General features: G+C 45.0%; 1 protein-coding gene across 1 annotated transcript in view; it reads left to right on the top strand.

The window, feature by feature from the left end:
- Window positions 1-25277, top strand: part of MYOF (myoferlin) — a 139336-nt gene that overhangs the window by 2033 nt on the left and 112026 nt on the right. Inside the window, exons 2-3 of the mRNA XM_081104338.1 lie at window positions 16905-16960; window positions 19547-19638. Coding sequence (XP_080960464.1) covers window positions 16905-16960; window positions 19547-19638 — 148 coding nt within the window. The remainder of the gene's footprint in view (window positions 1-16904; window positions 16961-19546; window positions 19639-25277) is intronic.

Genomic DNA, 25277 nt, shown 5'->3' with positions numbered 1-25277 from the left:
AGGCAGTAAGGAGCAAGGAGTCCCGAACTGCAAGAGGGTGCAGGTTGGGCTGAGAGACTCCCTTCCCTGAATGCATAAATTTTGTGCACTGAGCCTCTAGTCCAGCCGTGGGCAAACTATGGCCCGCAGGCCGGATGCGGCCCGTTTGAAATGAATAAAACTAAAAAAAAAAAAGACCGTACCCTTTTATGTAATGATGTTTACTTTGAATTTATATTAGTTCAAACAAACACTCCATCCATGCTTTTGTTCCAGCCCTCTGGTCCAGTTTAAGAACCCATTGTGGCCCTCAAGTCAAAAAGTTTGCCCACCCCTGGAGTCTAGTCAATAATAATAAAAAATTTGAGAGCAAAAGTTGGATTCTTAAAGGACAATGTGTCTTGAGAATCTGGTTAGTAAATATCATATAGTCATGTCATATTAGAGTTTATTGACTTGTATTAAGATAAAAATTTTTCCCTTGAAGCTATTACATAATAGAGACATAATCTGAAAAGTTTGTATCATTTGCCACTGATATGTAAAGACATGTAAACACATATTGGGTTCAACCTGTGATGTCATTATTTGAGGCACATTGTATAGATTATAAAAGAATTAGAGTTTAACACTATACTAAAATTTGACTTGTTATTTTGTCAACAATTTGAAATGACTAAAAACATGTCTAAGGCTATAAACATTCAATTGAAAGTGGAAAACTTCATTTAAATTGGGCAAATATAATCTATCCAAACAATTACATTTACTACATTAACTCTAGTTTCTTTTCCAGTCTCCTTTGGTTGTACAAACCCAGTGGTAAAGTCATTCATTCATTCATTCATTCATTCATTCATTCATTCATTCATTCATCTGACAAGCAACCTGACAGAAAAAACAACTGTGAACTCAGAGTGGGAACATCTGGACTATGGTGGCTATAAATTAAATATCTGATGACCCAGTTTTAACCAGTTGGGTCTCAAATTTCTCAGCTGTGGGATGATGGGACTGATCTCCTTGAGGTTCCTTCTGGCTTTACGATTCTATCATTTTACAGTGCCATGTATTAAATACCTGCTCTCAGCAAGCTATGCTGGTATATATGCTGACATGCTAGAGCAGATATAGTAATGAATATGACATTTTTCTTGCTTTCCATTTATTCCAGTGGTTTAAAACCCTGCTGATCGCTGACCCTTTCCACATGTGCCTCCCAATTTTGAGCACTGTGTAAAATCAGCTAACAGTAAGTTCTGGAAGAACTGAGTGTACTTACCCCCTGGCCCATCAGAGGGGCCAGGGGCAAAAGCAGATGTGTTTCATGGTGTGTTGTGGGGTAGATTGGGAAGAGTAAGATGTAAAAAGTCCGAATAGAAGATCAAGGCGGCACCAAAGAAAGCCCTTGTGTTAACTGAAATGTGGAAAATTTTCCCTGTTGAATACATAAAACAGCAAGATCAAGGCCATAAGCAGTTCTTCTCACACCTAAGATGGCAGGAAGAATGGCCGTAGTGGGCTGCTTGTGGTGATGCCGTGTAGACACTGGGTTGGGAATATGCTGCACAGACAGCCAACTGGTTTAGAGTTGACCTCAATCTTTTGAGTTCAAACCCCTCTGAGGCTGACTACCGAACTTCTCAGGACCTGGTGTGAACCAGGAGCATTTGGGGGCTACTGGAGTCCCTGTTGTATGGATGTCATCGATATTTAGCAGTGCAGGAGAAGATTCTGAAAAGTACAAAGCTTATTTGGTTTTTCACATTCTTGGGGTGCCCTGGGTTCCCTAATGGCCTGTGAGCCAGAGGTGGCCCTTCTCCCTTGAGTCCCATGCAGACAGCCAGACAGTGAAGCTGAGCCTAGAGGAGATTAGATTGGACAGAACCCTGAGGCCTCTCTCAGCTGTAAGACTTCATGATTCCCCCCAACATGACAGGTTTTTTATTTTTAAATTGCAAATAATATAATATTCAAAAATTTTAAATGAAAAATAATGTATGTATGTATAAACACAACTGGAGCTTCTGGGTTGGTAGACATATGGAGGTGCTAGGGAAGAGGTGTGCCCAGAAAGGGCATGGAGGCTCCACACTCCTTCCCACATATCTTGCCCCGTCCTTTTATAATAAGCCGGTGATTTAATACACATGGCCAGGGTGACCTCGTGGCAACCCTCCAGAAGACCTCCCGGATGACCACCACGCTATGATATCCACTGGCGTCAGGCCATCGCCCCATGATCACCCCGCAGAGGGAGGCCCAGGCTGTGGCAGGTGGGCTGTGGCGGGTGGACCGGGCCTCCCTCTATGAGGGAAGCCTGGGTCCCAGGTGCCAGAGGGAAGCTGGTGCCAGCAGCCAGTGGAAGGAAGGCCTACTCTTGCATGAATTTCATGCATTGGGCCTCTAGTGTGTGTGTGTGTGTGTATATATATATATATATATATATATATATATATATATATATATATATAATGCATATGTACAAACATATATATCACAATAACTAATATGTAATTGTCAGTTTAAATTAAAATTGTACAAACAACAAAAAACTAACAGTCCAGAAGGGATTATACAACTAAAAAGTGAAAATTCTCATCACCCCCCTTCTATTCTTTTTCTCTCCTGATGCTTACCACCTAAAGGTAAACACTCCGAACAGTTTGAATTATTCCTGACTTTTTGGTATAGACATGTAAGTTATTTCAACCACTTCCTGTTACAACAGTGTTGCAACAGATTACATCCTTATAGTGCTTACTGTGGTGAATCTTTCTGAAGTCAGATTACCTGGTGTGTGTGTGTGTGTGTGTTTCTTATCTTTTAAAGATGGGTTTGCTGAACATTGCCACTAAGTTCCATTTTCCTTTTGCTCATCTCTTGCTTCCGTGTCAAATCTCTTGGAAAGATTGATGGAGAGGAAATTTTCTCAATCAATTGTGCTTTTACAATGTGGCAGCATTGCATTCATATGAAATATCAGACTCCTAGGGAGCATTTTGTTGCAACTATAGCGATTTTCTCATTCCATCCTTATGATATTGTCCATTCGATCAGTAGAATTGTCTCTCACTTCTGGTCTTATGTCCGTCTTTGCCTTGAGGACTGGCTACTGCTATTGTTCAGATGATCATCAAATAATTGTCATGTTAGCCCTGCCGGTGTGGATCAGTGGTTGAGCATTGACCTATGAACCAGGAGGTCATGGTTTGATTCCCAGTCAGGGCACATGCTTGGGTTGCAGGCTCGATCCCCAACAGGGAGTGTGCAGGAGGCAGCCAATCAATGATTCTCATCATTGATGTTTCTCTCTCTCTCTCCCTTCCTCTCTGAAATCAATAAAAATTAAAAAAATGAGTTTTCATGTTATTACTTATTTTTCCAGATGCCTCATTTCATTTGGACCTGTTTTTGGAGTGAAACCCTTGATATTTCTGGGACCCCTCCCTCCTCTAATGAGCTTTTATCAACTTTGTAGACTGGAGTAAACGGTTTGACCTCTTTGAAAATCTTATTTTTCTTCTTGTGAAAATGGGACTATGATGGCTTATCTGTGTGGGGGTCCAGAACGAGTCACCCCAAGATGTACCTCTGTGGTATGCAGATTACTTTGAGCTAAAGGCAACTTTAGCCACAGGCCCAAAAGAAACTTCTGTCTCTCCATCCCGCCTCAATTACCTAAAAGAATTTGAATTAGGGGCCTTGCCCTTAGTAAGTATTATCAGAGATAACTTCTTTTGACCTACCTATATGGCAGAGCAAACTTCTTTTTACTAAAGGGCGGCTCTTCCTATCGTCCTGCCATGACCCTTTGAAGTCCCCTAGGTGCGTTAGCTCATCCCTAGCTCAGGGTTTCTTACACACCCCAGTTCCCCATTCTGTCTCTGAACTTCTCCTGCCTGTGAGTTCTCTGATTCTCTCGTGTATGAAGGGCTCTTACACATATATATGTGTTAAATATGATTATTTTCTCTTGCTAATCTATCTCATGTCTATTTGATTAGACCAGCCGGAAGAACCTTGGGGTTCGAGGACATTTTGTTCGTCCCCCACATCTGAAAGGGAGTAGATCTGTAGAGATTCCCCTAGGCTGTGATTTATGCAATAGAGGGTTTTCTGACTATTCTTAGTAAAATCTACTTTGTTATTTGAAAATATACAGTTGAATTTTTAAAAATAACCTTTTAAATAAGCAGAAAATCACCATTTAAGGAAGGTGAAGTGTGAGGGGAGAAAGATCCAGTGGGTCTCATTCACCGTCATCTATGAAGGCGCCTGGTGAGTGGCCCACAGGGCACCTTCATTTACCCAGGGGGCCCTATAGGACTATAGTCAAAGAGATTCCCAGTGGCTCAAACAGACAATCGTGCCGTGTTGATTCTAGGACCACTGTATTGTACAGGCATCTCGTTTTATTGTGCTTTGCTGTATTGCTTTACAGGTTTTGCATTTTTACAAATTAAATGCAAGATCTTCCACCAGCAAAAAGATATGACTTGCTCTCTTATGATACTCTCTTTATTGTGGTGGTCTGGGACCAAACCCAAGGTATGTGTGTATTTGCAAAACACTTCAGAAGGCAAAAATGTTTAATCTACTGAGTCATCCATTCCCTTCACTTCCGGGAGAACAGAGTTTAGACACTCACCACCTAAGGAAAGTGGCCTCACCCTGTTGAAGCATGGGAACTCTCAAAGGCACATTTCTCAAAGCACATTTTATAGGCTCAGTCATTTGTAAAGCCACCGCTGCCTTACAAAAGTCAATCAGTGTGGCTTGTTTTTCTTCCTCGCCCACAGCATCTCCTGTGCATGCCCTCAAGGCGAGTCCAGGGTGCTGGCACTTGCCAGCTTGGGTTTACTGGTGAGTTACTCCATCCCCATGGGATTTGGTCCTGCCAAGAGGCGTGGGATTTTTATATCCTCTGCAACACCTAGCACAGGTTGAATATACATTTAATTTAAATTTAGTTTAGTTTAGTTTTCCTGTCAAGGTAACATTTGTTTATAACATTATATAACTTTCAAGTGTACAACATTATAATTTGAGATCTGTATGTACTACAATATGCGCACCATTAATGACTCAGTAAATTAAAGACTTTTGCCTTTTGAAGTGCTTTGTAAATACATGCATATCAATTCATTACCATACAATTGTGGAATATACATTTTAAATGGTGTCCAGGTCATGGGCCTCAGAGAAGCCAGAATCGCTTCAGGTAGGGAGCCATTCACTGTCTTTCCCTCAGGGACTGAGTGGCCTCATGCCTCTGCCCCTCCCTGCTCTGGCATCCACTTCCTGTCTGCACCTGGGCTGCCTTAGTGGGACCTCTCCTGCTCCCCTGTAATTGGCATGGGACTTGCATGGGGCTTTGGGTTTCCACGGAGGTGACTTGATCTTGATTATACATCAGCTACCACCTCAATGTCTCTAATTGAGGAATTGATTGTGTATATTGTTTAATTTGAGTTCATTTAAATGTGCATAGCCACATGTGCTTGTTGATGGCCGTACTGGACAGCACAGAGAGCGGAGAACAGCTACAGTGGTTAAGAGTCCAGGACTTCCTCCCCCTCACCGTTGCCCAGCATCTCTATACCTCAGTTGTCTCACCTGCAAAATGGAGAGATCAATAGTCCCAGAATAAGCATGAGTAAAAAGTAAGTGTGTAAAAAGTGCTTTAAATGTTCAGAGCAACTTGGGTCTCCTGGAGATTCTGGGTAGGTGGACAGCCTGAGTGACAGCCACTTGCTATATACCAGCACCATAATTTATTAAATTCTTACACTATCTTACACCTGTGTGTATGATCTTATTTAATCCTCACATCACTGTTACGAATAGGTATTATTATCATCTTTATTTTACTCATGGGGAAACTGAGGCAGAGACAGGTCAGGATTCAACTCTGGACCATCTGATTCCAGAGTCTCTGTGTATTCCCCGAGGTCATGATGGATGAAGAGATACAACCTGTGCCTAAAACAACAAAGTCAAATTATGAACGCTTCTCCCCACCCTGAATATGTTGAGTTGTTTGGTGTGTTGGGGTCATTTGGACCCAGTTTGAAACTGGAAGAATGTGTACCAAGCACAAAAGGATTAAAAAAAGGAGAAAAGAAAGAAAACCCAGCCCTCCCGGGGTAAGTTTCCACAGGGCGAGGAAAGCCTTTATGACATGCTGTGACTCAGAAGCTGGGAGCTGACATAGCTTAGCAGTGAATTAGTTCCTCTGAATTCCACCTCAGAACCATTGTATTAGCAGTGACCAAAGCTCTAACTTATTACTGTACATGTAAAGGATTAAAAATTTAATATTTTTGGCAGGGTGAATTTTTACTTCACCTCACCTCAGCTCTATGGTTTATAACTGTCGTCAGTTTTTACATCCTGGTAGTACAAACTATAAGTTAAAAAAATATATTTTCCCTTCTCTCTTTTTCATTATTAAAAAAAAATAAAAAATTTTCCTTTTGCTTTCTTGTCTTCGCTGCCTGGGCAGTCCCTGTCTCTCTCTTGCTGCTGTTTCTTCCTATTGCTTCTCTCAAACATCAATTCACTCAACAAGTATTGATCAAGAGCGCACTCTGCCAGACTGTGTGCTCAGCTCTGCGAATCAGTTGAGAAACAAGTTTGACCTGGCTCCTGCCCGCTTGCAGCTTACAGTCTAGTGCAAGTCCTAGTTCTGAGTGAACTCCTGGAGGCATTACCATTATTTGCAGGTCACATTGAAGATGAGAGCTTACTAGCTGTGAAACACTGCTCTTGGAGCTTCACATACGTGTATTCATTTAATTCTCACCAGAAAATGAAAATGTTCATTTTATGTCTGAAGAGACCAAGTGTTGGGGGGAGTGGGTTGCCCCATTCAAGGTCCCACAGCAGGTTCCAGGTGGAGCTGGGACCCACACACCCAGCTGAGGCAGTGATGTCCCTGTGTCCCTAGGCACATGCCCAAGCAGGCATCAAACCCAAAAACTGGGTATGAGCTCTTACCAGGAATCGAACCCACCACCCTTTGATGCATGGGACTATGTTCTAACCAACTGAGCCACACCAGCCAGGGCTATCCTGATTTTTTGAGATGAAGAGATGAGTCTCAGACAGGGCAAGAGAGTCCAAAGCTGGGCAGCCAGGAAGAGGCAAGGAAGGACTAGCACCCCAGTCCTGAGACTCTTGGTCCTGCACACTTTTACCCCGCTGCGTGCACAGCTGGCTTTCTTAGCGCTTGGCATCTCCCTTCACTCAGTCTGTGCTCCACCCCCATCCCACTAACAGCAGCAATCTGCAAACTCCCGTCCCAGCACTGCCTCAGACCTGCAGCAACTGACCAGCCTAGCTCGCCAAGGAGCCCAGAGGTCAAAGCCATGCATAGCATGGGAAGGAGGGCTGAGGACAGTGCGTGAAAATTGCTGCCAATGGCAAAAATCCCATTCAGGGAGATTATTAATTATGGGATGTGGGAGTTGAGGCTTGAGCCTAATTTAGCTAAAAGCTTGTTGCCCGGGAGGGATAGGATCAAATGAGCAAGATTTTGACTCAGTGCTTTGTGCTTATTTTCAAAGCTCTTTTCTGTATTTGCTTTTTTAGAAAAAATATATATGTGTGTATTTTTTGAATATTATTTTTTTATTGATTTCAGAGAGGAAGGGAAAGAGAGATAGAAACATCAATGATGAGAGAAAAATCATTGATCAGCTGATCACACCCCCTACTGGGGATTGAGCTCACAACCCAGGTATGTCCCCTTGACTGGAATTGAATTCAGGACCCTTCAGTCCACAGGCCAATGCTCTGTCCACTGAGCCAAACCAGCTAGGCTATTTTATTTTCTCTTATACCATCTCTTGGAGATAGGGAGAGCAGAGGACCTGGATCCTCTTCACGTTGTCTGATGGAGGCAGTTTATCATTCCAGCCAATACATAGAAGTGTCCCCCGTGTCCTAGGCACTTTCATGCTTTCCCATTTGATGGTAGACCCAATGGTACGCTCTCCATCCCCTCTTACAGGACACTCAGGCCTTGAGCTGCCCCTTGGAAACTCTAGGAACTCTCCATCTCCTCAAGCTGGGTTTGAAGGGAATTTGCCGAATAGCGGCCGTCACCCATCGTCTAGCAAATATTGCCTCAGAAACATAGGCAGAGGCCGGAGAAGCTCAGAGGCTTAGGGACCAGAACAGCTGCATTCAAATTCTGGCTTTGTTTCTTACTAGCAGGTGGCCCTGGACAAGCGACTTAATTTTACTCAAAAGAAGGATGATAATAGTAACAAGTAACGTATGCAAAGCCCCTGGAAGAGTGCCTGGCATATTAGGAGCCCTATATATGGCAGCCATTATTCCTGGGCATTAGGTACCAATATTTATTAACGAAGAAATCTAGATACAGGGAGTTGGCGTAAATGGCCCAAAGTCACTCAGCTGTAATGGTGACAGTGTGGCACCCTCAGCCCAAGCAGTTGGTAAAGAGCACAGGTTCGGAAGTGAAACTGACTTGGGGCTGCAGCTCCGCTCCGCTACTTAACTCCGGGGTCTTTGCCAAGACAGTTCCCATCCCAGAACCCCCGTTTCCTCATCAGTCCAATGGGGATTTCTGATACCTCCCTCGTGAGGAGTAGATGTGAATGTGTTTAGCGTGCCACACACAGAATAGATACTCACATGCAGAATAAACGATCAAGCCAAAAGGGCACAAGGCTCCGTTCTCGGTCGAGGCAGCCAGTCCAGGTGCCTGGCCTACCTGGGCTTCCCCCACCTGCAGCCGGGCAGCTGGCAGAGCTGGAGCATGACCACTCCCTGGGGCCAGCCGTGAGGAAGAAGATTCTGTATGAGTCATTCAGATCCACTCAGCTTGCCCGCAGTTCCCTCGGATTTGGTTTTGATCCAAGAGTTGTGTGCCTGAAGGGGCATCTCCAGAGGCCAGTGGGGCACTGGATGCGGAAAGCGGGGCAGGGACCCTGCCCGCCTTTCTGCCTGGGCGTTCCTGTTGATCAGTGGTATCAGTGACTGCTTCAGAAATGTGCAAACACAGCCTTGCTTTGTATCACAGCTGCCTTTTGGCCAAAATGCCTTTCCCCTAGAACCCGTTTGGCAACTTCTCCTGGAGCCGCAGGGCAGCCAGGTTTGGGAAATAAAAAGTCAGAGATACTGCTTTAGCCAGCATGACCTGGGCGGGCCACATGTCTCGAGCTCCCCCGGGTTCCTCTAAGTCAGTGGTTCTCAACCTTCCTAATGCCTCGACCCTTGAATACAGTTCCTCATGTTGTGGTGACCCCCAACCATAAAGTTATTTTCGTTGTTACTTCATAACTGTAATTTTGCTACTGTTATGGATTGTAATGTAAATATCTGATATGCAGGATGTATTTTCATTGTTACAAATTGAACATAATTAAAGCATAGTGATTAATCACAAAAACAATATGTAATTATATATGTGTTTTCCAATGGTCTTAGGCGACCCCTGTGAAAGGGTCGTTCGGCCCCTAAAGGGGTCGAGACCCACAGGTTGAGAACCGCTGCTCTAAGTCCTGAGGACAGAGGAATCTCTTGCTGGCCCTTCCCAGAGCCTCCCTGGCTCTTGTGGGAATTCTCCCAGATGCTGGTGGCTGCCAGGGAGAAGTAGACACTGCCCACATGCCAGCTGCCCCAGGGGGCCTCAGAGCTCTGGAACGGAGCCAGGTGAGAGAACTGTTCCACCAGGGCTGTGCCCAGTGCCACTGAACACTTCCTCTGGGCCCTGCCCTCCAGGAAGGGCGCCACAGCCTGGACAACCGCCTGGGTCCACAAGGGCTGCTGCCCAGGTGCTATAATAAGAAGTCCTAGCTCTTGTTGAGCTTTCTGGGCCCTGTGCTGAGCACTTGATAGTCATCCTCTAGCAACTCTAGTAATAATATGAGCTTAAGAAGTCCAATTCAGCCGAAACCGGTTTGGCTCAGTGGATAGAGCGTCGGCCTGCGGACTGAAAGGTCCCAGGTTCGATTCTGGTCAAGGGCATGTACCTTGGTTGTGGGCACATCCCCAGTGGGAGATGTGCAGGAGGCAGCTGATCGATGTTTCTCTCTCATCGATGTTTCTAACTCTCTATCTCTCTCCCTTCCTCTCTGTAAAAAATCAATAAAATATATTAAAAAAAAATAAAAAAGAAGTCCAATTCATTCAAATCATGGAGGGATTCCTATGCAGTGAGCACCCTGGGGAGAATAACAATATTAATAAAATACGGCTTCAGCCTTCAAGGAGTCATTATCTAGTATTAAGCTCCAACTTTGGAGACTGCTCTGTGTCTCTTTGCCAGAGTCTGGATCCCAGCTCTACCACTTCCTAGCCATGTGAACCCTGGTAAATTGCTTAACCTCTCTGTGTCTTGGTTTCCTCCTTTGTAACTGGGATGGTCATAACAGAATTCACCTCTTAGTGTTCTGTAAAGATTAAATGAGACAGTCCATGGAAGATACTGGGAACAGTGACTAGTTCATAGTACTTAATAACTGTTAACCATGCATGAGTGGGCTTCAGGGGTGGGGGTGGGGTGGGATCTGTGAAATTCTAGGCCAAATAGTGGGTGACTTTGTGTGTATGTGTGAATATTTTTCAAAAGGAAGGGTCCGTGACCTGGGGACGCAGAGAAGATGAAGAAGTACTTCCGAATGGGAGGTCAAGTTTAGCTGCATGGCTGATCTGCTTACTTTGACTACCAAAGAGCTGAGTTACTTAGGGAAGCTTTGTAAATGGCACCTCCACGTCTCCTGGGGCCAGTTAGTAAGACATAGCAATCTAACCAATCGAGACTCAGGGGGACTTCATAAGACTCATGTACCTGGAAGAAAACTTAGGGATTATTTATTCTAAATTCACACGAGGGACTCTGAGGTCATTGGTTGAACCTTATGTCTCCCAGAGATAGCAGCTCAAAGAAATGGAGAGTTAACTGATGTGAAAGTCCAATCAGAAATGCTGGGCCAACACCTGCCCTTTTTCCTGCAGAATTGTTAAGGCTCTGTGCGATGGTGTGTCTTCGGAAATATTTAACATGTGTTACCATGATAGCTGTTACTTCCATGAGCACCTGGCTCTCCAGAGAATAGGGTATGTGTGTATGTGTATGTGTGTGTGTATGTGTGCGTGTATGTATGCATGTGTGTGTGTGTATGTGTGTGTGTGAGAGAGAGAGAGAGAGAGAGAGAGAAAGAGAGAGAGAGAGAGAGAGAGAGAGAGAGAGAGAGAGAGAAAGATAGATATATACTAGCATATATATAGAGAGATTTAATTTAAGGAATTAACTCATGTGATTATAGGGGGCTGGCAAGTCTGAAATTTGTGGGGCAGGCTGGTAGGCTGGAAACTCTGGCAGGATTTCTGTCAGAGGCAGGATTACAGTCTTGAGGCAGAATTCCTTCTCCAGGAAACCTCAGTTTTTGCTCTTAAGGCCTTCAACTACCAGTATTTGGACAAAGCTCATCCACATTATGGAGAATAATCTGCTTTACCTAAAAACAATCCTGTATGATAAAAGCATAGTATGCAAATTGTCCCCTCCACCGGGAATTCGTCTGGGAGTTCGACCAGGGGGCGGGGCTGGCCTGGGGAAGAGAGGGAGTACCAGGCCGGCAGCAGGCAGCCGCTAGGGACCTTACCAGTGCACTGGGGCTCTAGTTGATTATAAATGTTAATCACATCTATAAAATGCCTTCATCGCAACATCTAGACCAGTGTTTGTCCAAACAACTGGCATCACAGCTTAGCCAAGTTGACACACAAAATTAACTAATCACACTGGTCCGCTCAGCAATCCAACCTGAGGAGTCAGTGTCTCTTAAGCCTTTTCAGTAAGAGTCCAACACACTGTCTGGTAGATGAATAGCAAAGGAAATGGTTCCGTGCAAGAGGGAGCATGCTGGCTTGGCAAAGAGTGTTTGTTCAGTTCTCAGGGAAATGTTACTCAGAAGTTGGCATGCAGGTTAATTACTGCAACGGTGACTTTCACAAAACTGAGAGAGAAGCAGGCTTAGCTAATCAGAAACAGGAAATGCCCCAAAGAATGCATTGAGTTCTGGTCTAGGGTGTATTCTGCAATTGAATCTGTTGTTATGTTCTGGGCTTAAAGTATTTAATTCCTTTCCATAGGAAGACATAGTCATCTTTTTTTTTTTTAAATATATTTTATTGATTTTTTACAGAGAGGAAGGGAGAGAGATAGAGAGTTAGAAACATTGATGAGAGAGAAACATCGATCAGCTGCCTCCTGCACACCTCCCACTGGGGATGTGCCTGCAAGCCAGGTACATGCCCTTGACTGGAACCGAACCTGGGACCCTTCAGTCTGCAGGCCGACGCTCTATCCACTGAGCCAAACTGGTTTCAGCAACACATAGTCATCTTAAAATCAGAGTGGGAACAAGGGGAGGTTGTGAGAATGGAGAAGGGACACTTTCCATAATTTAATCTGATGTTTAGTGCCTAAAATTTCAACCTTTTTTTTTTTTTTTAAAAAAAAAAAAGAAGTGGAATTGAATAAGTGAATACTAGTAATAAAAACATGTGACTCTGTGGCTTCTGGTAATGAAGGAATTTATTTTTTTTAAAAAGAATTTATCTCCCCTCCCCCTCCCACATGTCTATATGTAAGAATAGGCTTTCAACAAAATGCAATGTACACATATTTTGATAGAAATCAGTCTCCTCCTTAGAAGGGATTCTCCAGAAGGGAGAACTGGTTTGCTTTCCAGGAGGAGAGGAGCTAATGCCAGCAACTTAACCTTCCCTTCTTAGCTAGGGAGATAAGAGGTCAGTGTTTAAATGCATGGGGTCTAGAATCGGACTAGTCCTGAGATCATATCGTTTTGTCTTTTAAAGGAAGGATTCAACTGAGTAAAGTTGAAGGTATAATTGGCTCCATTAAGTGACTCAGGCTAGAGGACAGTGCCCTTAGCACGAACATTGTGTGCAAGTGCAGGAGCACAGGAAGTTCCACCTGAATAGCCCCATCTGGTCTGCGGTCACCCTACATCAGCTGGGACTCAACCGGTCCCCTTTGTTCTCCACACACAACCGAATCACGTCTTTAGGAACATATATTGGAAGAGTTGTTGGGCAACTTGATTTTTGTTGTTGTTGGATTATGAACTTTTTGACGTTACAAAGTGCAGTTTCTAACACCCTCCTTCCCAAGTTGCTTGTATCAACCAAATGAAGCTTAGCCTGGCATTCACGCCTTCACGGTGTGACCATAACCTTCCCACACAGCTTGGTTGCCTTTACTCCCTCTGCATCCCTTGGTTCCAGCCAATTGGGCTGTGCAGTGTCCCTAGACATGACCTGTTCTCTTTGCCTCCGTGGCTGACCCACCCACCCCATTTCCCCCACCTGGAGTTACCTTTTCTCCCAGCTCCACATTCGGTCCACCCTTGTCCTGTGATCCCCAGCTCAGCCTCTGCTTCCTCCTCAAGGCCTTACCTGGTGCCCACAGCCCCAAGTCGCCTCCCTTTCTCCTGAATTTGTATTTTCATCTGTACCTCTCTGATGCCAACGGAAGCCATCTGTCTATATCAGTCACCTAGCCACATCTACCTCCCCACTGGACCACCTGAAAGCAGGAACCGTGTCTTAGGTATCTTTGTACCCCCCACAGTGTCCAGCTCAGTGCCTGACGAGTGATATTTCAAAGATATTTGTTGGGTGGAAGAATGACAATGTAGATTAAGATTTGTGGAAGAACTCACTTACTGACCATTCCCATGGGCTGAGCTATGAGGTCCCTTTGCCTGACCTGGCCACTCATTATTCCCATCACTGACCCTCTTTATATATATAACATTTCCCTCTAATATATATATATTTTAGAGGCCCGGGGCACGAAATTTGTGCATGGGTAAGGTCCCTAGGCCTGGCCGGCAATCAGGGTCGATCGGGGCCTTCTGGCTGCCCCGGGGCCTTCCTTCTGGCAGGCAGCCAGGGCCTCCCTTCCCCAGCTGCCAGTTGCCAACCAAGGCCTTCCTTCATTCCGCACCACCCCCGGTGGTCAGCGCACGTCATAGCAAGTGATCGAACTCCTGGTCTTCAGGTCGAACTCCCAAGGATGCCAAGCCACATATGATATTTATGCATTTCCTTTTTTACCCCATGGTCCTCACTATGAGTTTACTGAGTTCTTACTATGTAACAATTCATCCAGTAATTCGTTTATCAGTACTTTATTAACAAACTGTTTTATGCCAGGTATCGCTTTTTGTACTAGAGATATAACAGTTATTTTTTAAAAATACAATTCTTTACTGAGTTTATAGTACAGAGAGTCACTAATTAAGTAATCACACTAATGAATATTAAATTAGATAGTAAAATCCAGACTTTGAGTGTCTCATTTCATGTGTCTTCTTTATCCAATGTTTCTGGCAGCTTCCAGTGAGGCACTGCGGTGTGGTAGCAAACACACTCTCAGGTTTGGTACCTGATGTAGTTCGGATTCTGGCTGTTTCCTTATTAGCTGGGTGACCTTAGACGACTTAACCAGCTTCTCTCAATTCCTTGTCGGTGAAATGGGGATGAGAATGCTGACCTTGCAGGGCTGTCTTAAGGACGTAGACATGCAGTAGAAAGCACAGCCTGGCCCTTGTAGGTGGATATTTAGGGGAAGCTGCTGTAATTGTGGGCAGAAGCCATTTTACCCAGCTCCGTCTGCTGAAAAATCCTTTGCACGGATCCTCTTTCTCTCCAGAGCACTTGTACTGTCACCAGAGAGGAAGATTGAGAGGTGTCTGTGGATGAGGGGAGGGTGAGTGGGCTCAACATGGAAGTGTGGGAGAGGAAACCAGGACAGCTGCTAGTGACATCAGACTCAGGCCCAGTGAGGGGGCGTGAGCCCCACAGAAGGGCCACAGTCAGAGCTCACGGGTCCAGGCAGGAGCTGATGGTAGGGTCATGCTGCAGTTTGGAAAGGGAAGCCAGCGAGGCTTCGGGAGCCCACTCAAGTGGAAAAGTTAATGCTTAGCAGAGGGAGGCTGATGACTCATGGCTTTGCTATGCTGAGGTCTTGGAAGAATGAGGTGGTGAGTCCCACTGCTGGCCGTGTGCTGGGAGCCTTAGCAATGTGACATTCCGCTGGACAAAACACATTACTTCCCCTCGCTGTAGTGGGGGGGAAGCTGAGGATTGGTTCAAAGTGTGGCCACCAACGGGAGGCTGCCTGGGTTCAAAACCTGGCCCTGCTTCTTACTAACTGGGTGACTCTGAGTATGTTACTCAGCTTCTCAGTTCCCTTAGCTGTGAAAGAGGGATGGAAATAACTGTACATACCTCCTGGGGTTTTTAAGGAGAATAGATGATGTGAGAGAATAGGAAATAGATATGTTGGTCTCCCCTTGCAACCCTGTTCCTGACACAGAGCTTTTAAAACCCTTGTAATGTCCTACGTGATACAAGCAGTAGGAGCATGTCTTGTTCTAATAGTTGGTCTTTGACCCTGTCCCTGACGCAGGGCTCCTAAAACCCTTGTAAATTCCTAAGTGATAAAAGCAGTAGGAGCATCATTTGTTCTCACAAGGCCACTCTGGGGGGACTCCTGGGTGAGGGCTGGTCCCAGAAACACCAGGCCGGAATGAGAAGCTTGGAATTTTCAGCCCCCCTCCCCCCCGACTCTTCTAGGTAAGGTAGCACATTCATGTACTGGGAGGGTGATGCACCCTAACTCCCTGGGGACAGAGCTTGGGACCCTCTCAGACCTTGCTGTATGTATCTCATCTGGCTGCGCATCAGCATCTTTTATGATAGCCTTTAATAAACTGGTAACATGAGTGTTTCGCTGAGTTCTATGAGACGCTCTGGCTAAGAAGGGGTGGTTTATTAGTGAACTGTCGGAAGCACAGGTGACAACCTGGACTTGCTTTTGGTGTCTGAAGTGGGAGCGGCGGCCGTCTTGTGGGGCTGAGCCCTCAACCTGTGAGCTCTGGAGCCTTCTCCAGGTAGATAGTGTCAGAACGGGGTTAAATTGTAGGACACCCACCTGGTATTGCAGACAATTGTTTGGTGGGGGACTCCGCTCCATACATCTGCTGTCAGAAGTGCTGTGTTTTGTGTGATGGTAAAAGAGACACACAGGAGGAAAAGCTGGTTTGTTTTCTGAAAACAGATGAGCAACATTAGCTCTGATCTGGGCACAGAGGGGCCTAATAGGAGCCCCTGCTCTTGGGACTTCGCTCCAAGAAAACTTACACACCAGCTGGATTGACGTTGATTCGACCAGGTAGGTAGGTGTGCTATCGAGTCTCCGACACAAAGACAACCTTGTGTCTTCAGAAAAGGTGGACCAGGAGTAAAGGCAGCAGCCCCCCAACTCTCTGTGGGTCCTGGAAAGTGTTTACCTGTGAATTACCTTGCGCTGAGGCCTGTGGGAGGGAGTCCAGCTTAATCTTTAAACCGTCAGGATCTTGACCACATGCAGAGGCAGCGTGGACTTCAGAGCTGAAACTCCGGGTCCTGCCAGCACACCTCTGCCACGTGTGAGCTCCGACACCCTTCTTCACTCCTTTGAGTCTCCTGTCCTCATTTATAAAATGGGGACACCTGCATGCCAAAGGTTAGCTGTGTTGGTTTCTTTCTGCAAAAAGCTGGCGAGGCAGAGGCCCTGGGTAATCTTGGTCTACAGGAACTGGTGAGGGAGAGGCAGAGGATTGCGGTGTTTCCATATTTCCATGATTTTGAGTCCCCCATCCCTACACCTGGGGATGGGAAAAACGTTTTAGACTGAAACCTGCTGTTGGGTTTGGAAAACTTTGATTCAGATAGCCCCTACCCTAGACAGATGAAAGGGACAGCCAGGCACATCATTGGCCTTCAGGGAAATGTTCTTTGAATGAACAAGTGAATGGTACCTGCTCTATAAATACTTCTAATTGTTGGTATCTCTTATTTTTTATTTGCAGATGAGAAAAAGAAAACAAAGAAAATTGATAGTGAACTCAACCCTGTCTGGAATGAGGTGACTTCATTTTTTTTTTTTTAACTTTGTTTCAACGGATAAGCTACATCTGGTGACCCTATCTTTGGTCAGAGGTGGACACTTCCCTTTGGAAGGAGAATCTCTGCATCTCACCCCCACCCCTGCCGTCTCCCTTTGTGGCCAAGGAGGCAGCAGAGCAGTTCAAGGAGACAGAGCGCAGTGGCACGTCCTGTGCGGCGGAGGTGTGGTGCGCGGTGCGGTGAAGAGGGCTGGGTTTAGCCCGGAGCAGCCTTGAGCTTGCTATGCGGCCTTGGTCCAGTCATGTTGCCTATGTGGGCACATCTGTAGAGCAAGGGGTGGTATTAGACCATCTCCAGAGTCCCAGAGGGAACGCTCCATAGTTAAAACCATATCTGCCTGTGACTAATCAAGAGTATATCACATGATACTTTGTGTGTCTGGCTGAGTCAAGATATTTACTGTTCTTATTTTGACAAAATAATATATACCGCTATTTAATATAAAAATTTTGAAAACTTCAGATCAGCATAAAAAATTACCTTTGGCCCTGGCTGGTGTGGCTCAGTGGTAGAGCCTCAGACTGTGAGCCGAAGGGTCACGGGTTTGGTTCCTGGTCAAGGGCATGTATCTGGGTTGCAGGTTCGATCCCCAGCTCCAGGTGGGGAGCATGTGGGAGGCAACCAGTCAATGTGTTTCTCTCACATAGATGTTTCTCCCTCCCTCCCTCTCACTCTCTCTAAAAATCAATGGAGGAAATATCCTCAGGTGAGGATTAACAAAAAAAAATATTACTTTTGGTCCTACTATCCAGAAGCAACTACTGTTAACATATGGGATATATCAAGAAATGTTTATTGACTAAATATATTTAATAAAATGTGATGTCTTAAAATTAGCAAATTAGCTTCATAAAGCAAGTACAGTTTCTTATGCTACTTTTTTACTATTATATCCTAAGCACATACCCATATCATTTCATTCAAAAGCATTTTGAATGACTATGTAATATTGCATTGAAGGGATATAATATAATTTATTTATCCCCCTCCCCTGTATTTAACACATGTATTGATATGTGAAAATTGTAATTTTTTCCACTGAGTAGGATTTTCCTATGCTGGCTAATTTTTGAAAAGTTGATTGTCAGCCCCATAATTTTTTCCAATAGCCAGTCACACCTCCCTGGGTAAGTGCAGTGATAAATGTCCTTGTTATTTTCACTAAGTCGGAGGCTGTGAAGACTTCCTCTCCCAACTAGTGTCACTATCTCCATATGAGAAAGACCAAACCTTCTTGTTGAATGAGGTGAAGGCAAAAAGCTTCTTAATGCCTTTCTGAAAAGCCCTCCCACAGAGCTTCAAGAATAAAATAAATAAAAGTACATGTACGTGTGCACTTAGTGCTTCAGGTCTGAGTGATGCTAGCGTGCCTCTTTATATTCGAGGTCACACCGCATGGGCGATGGCAGAGAGGTGTATGCTCATGTGAGCAGGTGTGTCCTCCACAGGGCATCATCCATCTGACCCCATTTTGTTTCCCTCCTATTTCCCCCCTCATATTGCAAAAGTATTTATCAAGCAAACTTTTTTTGTTGGTAATCCTTGCCCGAGGATATTTTTTCCATTGATTTTTAGAGAGAGTGGAAGGGAGAGGGAAAGATAGAGAGAGAAAAACATTGATGTGAGAGACATATCGATTGGTTGCCTCCTGCATGTATCCCAACCAGGGTCTGGGATGGAGCCTGCGACTGAGGTACATGCCCTTGACCAGAATTGAACCCGGGACCCTTCAGTCTGGAGGCTGATGCTCTATCCACTGAGCGAAACCGGCCAGGGCTCAAGCAAACTTAATTGCAGTTTTATAACTGAAACCTAACCAAATGAAATGCCAACCCCAAACCCATTGGGATTAATGGGTGTGTTCTAATATGAGCTATGAGACAAGTTTCCATCCATTCCAGACCCATTACAAGGAGAATTAAATCATCAGTAGATACTGCTTTATTTCATTCATTTATTACCCAATCAATCAAAGGCATCAGTGGTACTGTGTTGCTTTTTTTTTTTTTTACATTTGTCAGTAGACAGCGATTTGTTGCATTAAGATGAAAGTCTCATCTGACTATAGCACTGGCCACAGTGGACATTGAATGAGGGGCTGATGCATTTTAGAAAATGTTTTCTAGATCATTTATCTCTTTGATAATATTATGTTTAGGAAGAGAAAGTAATTTCAAAATAGCCACTGAAGAAAACATTTTCACGTCTATATTTTATTTTATTCTTGCAACATTGTGGTAGGCATTGTCAGTTCTCTGAGTATGAGGTAGGGGTCGGCGACATGTCCAGGGACACAGAGCCTGGTAAATGGGAGCCAGGAGTCACCACCAGGTCCTCAGAGGCTAAGGCTGGTTTACTTTCCCACAGTCCTCAGCAGCCTCCAGGCTTAGAATTTAATTTATAATTTAATCACTTCCATCTAACTATAAATTTGAAAGATTGACATTGGTGATGATAATGACCCAGCGTTTAGTGTTGGCACATTTCAATTTCTTCCCTGATCCTTTTAACAGCCTTTTTGTTTTCGTAACCTTTCTGTGGACAGATTTTGGAGTTTGACTTGAGGGGCATACCACTCGACTTTTCATCCTCCCTTGGAATTGTAGTGAAAGATTTTGAGACAATTGGACAAAATAAGTAAGTTGATTTCAACTCTTTTTCTCATTTGGCATATTATCTTACTGTTGTTTATTTTATTGAAAGAACACATCTTTAGTAACATTTTATAATACTTCCAATATAATCATACTTTAATTCCATGTCATCCCCCACTTCTGAGCCAATATCAGCTGTGGCTAATCAATAACGGTGCTTTTATTCAAACGTCTACTAGTATATTCCTAAAAGGCTGCAGACACTAAGCCACCACTAGTCTATCCAGTTTGGCACTTAGTCTGAAAGCTATTTACACTCCAGAAACTTCTTTGTTAATTGCATATAGTCATTTCCTACCTCTGGTGGTTTATCTGAACTGCAGCTATATTGGACACAGGGAAAATACTTTCTCCCAATTATGTGTGACCCATATACATCTCATTCAAGTGATACTTCCAGCCCCACTTCCATTTTAATGTCTTATTGGCCTTTTAAACCCAACAGGTCTAAACCAGTTTCCTTGTCTTATTGCCTCTATCAATTTCCAATGGGGGAGAGGGGTGTGATGGTGCGCCATGGTGGCACCGAAGGTAGTCCCCTGGGTAAAGCTGGGGGGTTCCCAACTAGGTTTCCATGGGACAGAGTGACCTCAGGAAATTCACTCCATTCCTTGATCTGGACTCAGGCCTTATATTGGCTCAGAACCCAGTCTTAGGCAAACAATTCAAACCAAACTAGCTTACAAGAAACCAGTGCTTAACACTAGGTTACTTACTTGTTATTTTCCGATGGAAATAAATGCTTGGCAGGAGGGCATTTCTACTCTCTGATCATTGAATTCTCCTTTATGTCATACCACATAAGAAACCAAATTACTCTGTATCCATGATTGTAAGATGTCATTGACCATAAGATGTACTATTAAATTAATAACAGGTTTGGGGGAGAAGGAAGCCTGACATTAAATACCTGTGCCAATTGTAAGAAGCATCCCAATTTGTAGTAATTTCATTCCTAGTAGAATGGGAATGCGTTTACAAACGTATGTCTCAGCCTCAGGCGCATTTGGTATGATCAGAGGGCTGCAACGAGAGCAATAGTTCAGGCAGGGTGACCATGTGCCCAGATTTGCTTGGGACAGTCCTGGTTTATGGTCGCAGCACAATGATTAATAATGCCCCTTTTGCTGTTAACAGTGGCTTGGTTTGGCCACTAAATTAGATGGTCGCCCTAGTCACTTGGGATGTTGGAGAAGCACTGAAGAGGCCAGGCAGGTGGAGCTTAGGGAGCAGGAGAAGCTGGGACGGGGAAGGGAGATGAGTCATCAGAGCCACAGCACACAGCTTTGTAAGCCACAACACAAGCTTTGGATTTCATTCCTAGTCAAGCAGGAATCCATTAGAGGGTTTTGAATATGATCTGACTTATATCTTAGAAGGATCACCCAGGCTTTCTGTGTGGAGACTGGAAGTAGAAACCAGTTGGGAAGCAGGGAAAAACAATACCGGGAGACTGTTATATGTTCATTTTACACCTCTTGAAACACAGTGGGGCCCCTGGATGACAGCAGTGATGCAAGAGGACAAATCCCCACCAAGGCCCACCTTGGCACCTACTTTGAGCGTTTGGTGTGTATTTCTGGAGATAGAGTTGATGTGTGGTCGATCTGGACCTGGACATTTTTCTTTGCAATTTTGAACAAAGGAAACTACAGTGGGTCCTGTTATAAGGGTCCTTCTAAAGTTGGGGGCTCCATGCATCTTGCTGAGATAGGTTGCACTTGGTGTCATGGTGTCTACTGAGCAGAAAGACAAAATGAGCAGCTGTTCCTATGGCATTGTTGGGACAGGGGAAGTTTTAGGCCTTAAGGAAAAAGGCAGATTCCAGGCCAAACCTGAAGCTGCTCTTCATTACGTTCTCAACCTTTCCCTTCCCTCCTGCCGGGAGGGCTTCCTCCCCCTGACTTCTCCCAGCAGCCAGTGTCCTTATTGCTGCTCCCACTGGGCCTGCCCTCTGGGCCACATGTGCACCATCTGCCAATTCTTTTCTCCAACAAAACTTGTCTGTCCTGTGTCTCAGTCCTTCAAGGCCCTGCGGGCTGAAAGGAACTTTCCAGAAACAGATCTGAGTGATGGTCTAAGGGCTGCTAATAGTTCACTGTGTTAACTTCCCAGGAATGATGACCTTGGGACTGAGGTCAGTGGTGACTTATTTGAAGGAGTGGACAATGTGGGAATTCTGGGCCCTGAGGCAGGATCATTGGGAGAGGTCTTTGGTCTTTTCAGTTAGGAGATTAGCTCTCTGCCCGCAGATTTCCCTGCATGGTTGTTTCCTGTCTTCCATGAAAGGCCCACCCTGTCAGCTCTGGAGTGGACACTGTGTGATAATGATGCCCTGGCAGGCCTGTCCTCTTACCATCCTCAGCCAGCGATTGTGACCTTTGGCCTTGTTTCCTCCAACTAAACAATGCGTAGACGTTAGTCACATTACCTGCAGGGAAAAAATTATACTCAGCTGGGTGATTGTTCAAACTATTTGTGTGTTTTGGCCCCATATCTTTTTCTTGGCTTTTCTACTAAAGCTTTGGCCTTTGAGGACTGCTCACCGCTCAGTGTTGGAACGTTTTCCTCACCTGGAAGCACAGGGTGGGGGCAGAGGATTTTTCTCCCAGCTTAAGGAATGTCTTGCCTGTTAACTTTCCTGTTGCTGTGGAGACTGGCTGTGCAAATATGTCTGCTGCTCCAGGCTCTCACATCTGCTGCTCTGGGGCCTGTAAGCAAACAGTGCCAGGCTGCCTGGCTGGCCCACACCCACAGCGACTGCCCCATCCAATCCAAGGAAGCACAGCGCCTGTGTGTCACTAGCATCCCTCCTCAGGCACTGGGAGAGGGCTGGGCATTCCGTGCAGGCTCTGTCTTCCTCACTTTATAGTCATCCAACCAGCCATCCAGACTGAATGATGGCAAGAGAAGAGCCGGAGGAGCCTCTTGGTCACATGACGAGCATGAAATGCTATTTTTAGCTGAAACGTCAGAGTGGAAGAGTTTTCTCAGCAGCTGAAGAATGAGAGTTCCCTTTGCAGGCAGGCAGCATGGCCACCAGTCAGTGAGAACTTCGGGAGTGCCCGGGACTATGCCAAGCCTTTGAATGCATTATCCCACTTAATCCTCTTAGATACCCTAGGAGGCAGGTCCTGTTTTTCCTCAGAGAGGTTAGTGATCCGCTCAAGGTCACACAGTAGGTATGTGTCAGAGTCAGCATTTATAACCAGGCCTGTACTCTTTTTAAAAAGTGTATGTTTTTATTGATTTTAGAGAGAGAGGAAAAGAGAGTGAGAGAAGGAGAGAGAGAGAGAAACATCAGTGTAAGAGAAACACCAATTGGCTACCTCCTGCATGCACCCCCACCAGGGATCGAGCTTGCAACCTGGGAATGTGCCCGGACCAGGAATCAAACTGGCAACTTTTTCGTGCAGAGGACGATACTCAACCAACTGAGCCACTCCAGCCAGGGCAGGCCTGTGCTCTTGACTCTTACACTCTACTGAAAACCTATAGGAACCAAAATGTAGGTGGAATGATTGGTTACCTTTTGGCTATGATGGAAGCAATTTTTCTAATTTTGAAACAAATAAAAGAATACTCACTATCTACTAGTAGCTCCTCCCTAGGTGAACATTTTAAGTAGGCATTTTTCTACCATTGAATACTAAAGCACTCATGCTCATGCTCCACAATGGACAAGATAAATTCGGAGACTATAGCGCATCTTCACAATGACCTTGAGAAGCAGAGGCGAGATTTGAGGCTCAGAGGAGCTGAGACTGGGACATTGATCCTTTGGCATCCTGGTCCTATTGAACTCCACTTGAGTTCCTAAAGAAAAATCATCTTCAGGAGCTTGGAAATGTAGGAATGAGAGATGTTTACAAATGTGTGTGTGTGTGTGTGTCTGTGTGTGATGTGTGTGTCTGTGTGTGTGTCTGTGTCTGTGTGTGCACATGCCAGGGAGGAAAAACAGATACCAAGTAGGGCTTTTGCATTTGTTGTTCCCTCTACATGGAGAGCTCTGTCTCTTCAACTGCAACAGATGTAAAATCTTGTCATCTCTGACCTTAGCATCTCTGACCACCCACCCTGCCGCCACTCTCCATCTCTCTGCCCTGTTTTATTTCCTCAGAGCCCTTCTTGCTAAGGAGCTCATGTGGTGCAGGAAGGTGGAGGGAGTCCATCCAGGCATGTGGCTATTTGGGTTAGGTTTTAGTACTCAAGGGTATGTGTGGTCCATGCATCTTCTTCACCTCGCTCAGCTTTCACCACCATCTGAAATGTTCTTATCAATTTATTTACTCATTTGGCCTTCTACTAGACAGGAAGGCCCATAGCTATGGTGTTCAATGCTTTAACACCGGCACTTAGCCTGGCTCTTAGTAGACCCTTAAGAAATGTTTGTTGAATGAATGAACAAGTGAGTTTATGATACAGCCACATCAGTGAAATGTAACATTTCTAAAGAACCTTGCATCTAACAACTAGCCCACCGATAATGGGCTATTTATATGAATTCTGTCCAGCTCAGCTCTCTGGAGCAGCTTTCTGATTCCAACTTGGGTTGAAGCTGCAAAGGAGTCAGAACATCAGGGGGTTGGATCACAAGTGAAACAAATACTTGTCCCAAAGCTCATTCTATTTTATAGGGAGATGTGGAGCTTCTCCCTGCCACAGCCAAAAAACTAGATAAAATATATATAACAATAGTTTTGGGTATTGGAAATCAGCAGCACAGGACGGTGATCCCTGAGAGAGAGGGGAAATAACTGTGAGCATCCAACGTAATGCCTAGAGAGCATTTCCAGGCTGCAGGGACAGGGAACTCAGCAGATCCATCCTGGTTGTCTCCCAGAGTCAGGGAGGTGCAGATGGGAGTCTAGAGCCACACACACACACACACACACACACACACACACACACAGCCCCCGTGATTATAGAGGGTTCTCTTGACACTTCAATTAAGTACTGGGCAGTGAGGAAACTACTCTCTGAGGCAGGGAAAAGAACCATCTGAATAGAATAGAATATTCCTTGAAACACACACAGGGCTGGGAATTGGTAATGCTCCCACCAGCCAGAGTGGAAAACCTAATTTATGAGCATTGGGTAGAGTACCCAGAAAGATTTACTTTAGCAATGTGCAAAAACAACAGATGTTTTATTATTAATAGACTAGAAGCCCAGTGCATGAATTTGTGCATGGGTGGGGTCCTGCCAGCCCACCCTGATGAGGGCTCATTGGGGGCTAGGCCAGCAGGGGGGAGGGGCAGTGGGAGGGCTCCTGGCATGTCTAGCCCATCTAGGTCAGTCATGATCAGGCCGGACCCCAGCAGCAAGCTAACCTACCCATCAGAGTGTCTGCCCCCTGGTGATCAGTGCACATCATAGCGAGTGGTTGAGCAGCCTTAGCATACCATTAGCATATTATGCTTTGATTGGTTGAATGGACGACCAGACACTTAGCATATTAGGCTTTTATTATATAGGATAATATCATTAGTAGGCAATAGTTCAAGAAGGTAGAAGTATGCTTGAGCACATTAAGTAGAGACATGGAAGATATAAAAAAGACCCAAATTGAACATCTAGAGATGCAAATTACAATGTCTGAGGTAAAAGACCATAATTATC

Source organism: Myotis nattereri, assembly GCF_964212035.1.
Source record: "Myotis nattereri genome assembly, chromosome: 13".
In the NCBI taxonomy this organism is placed as follows: Eukaryota; Metazoa; Chordata; class Mammalia; order Chiroptera; family Vespertilionidae; genus Myotis; species Myotis nattereri.
Note: the sequence above shows the minus strand (reverse complement) of the source record. Positions and strands in the feature narration are given on the sequence as shown.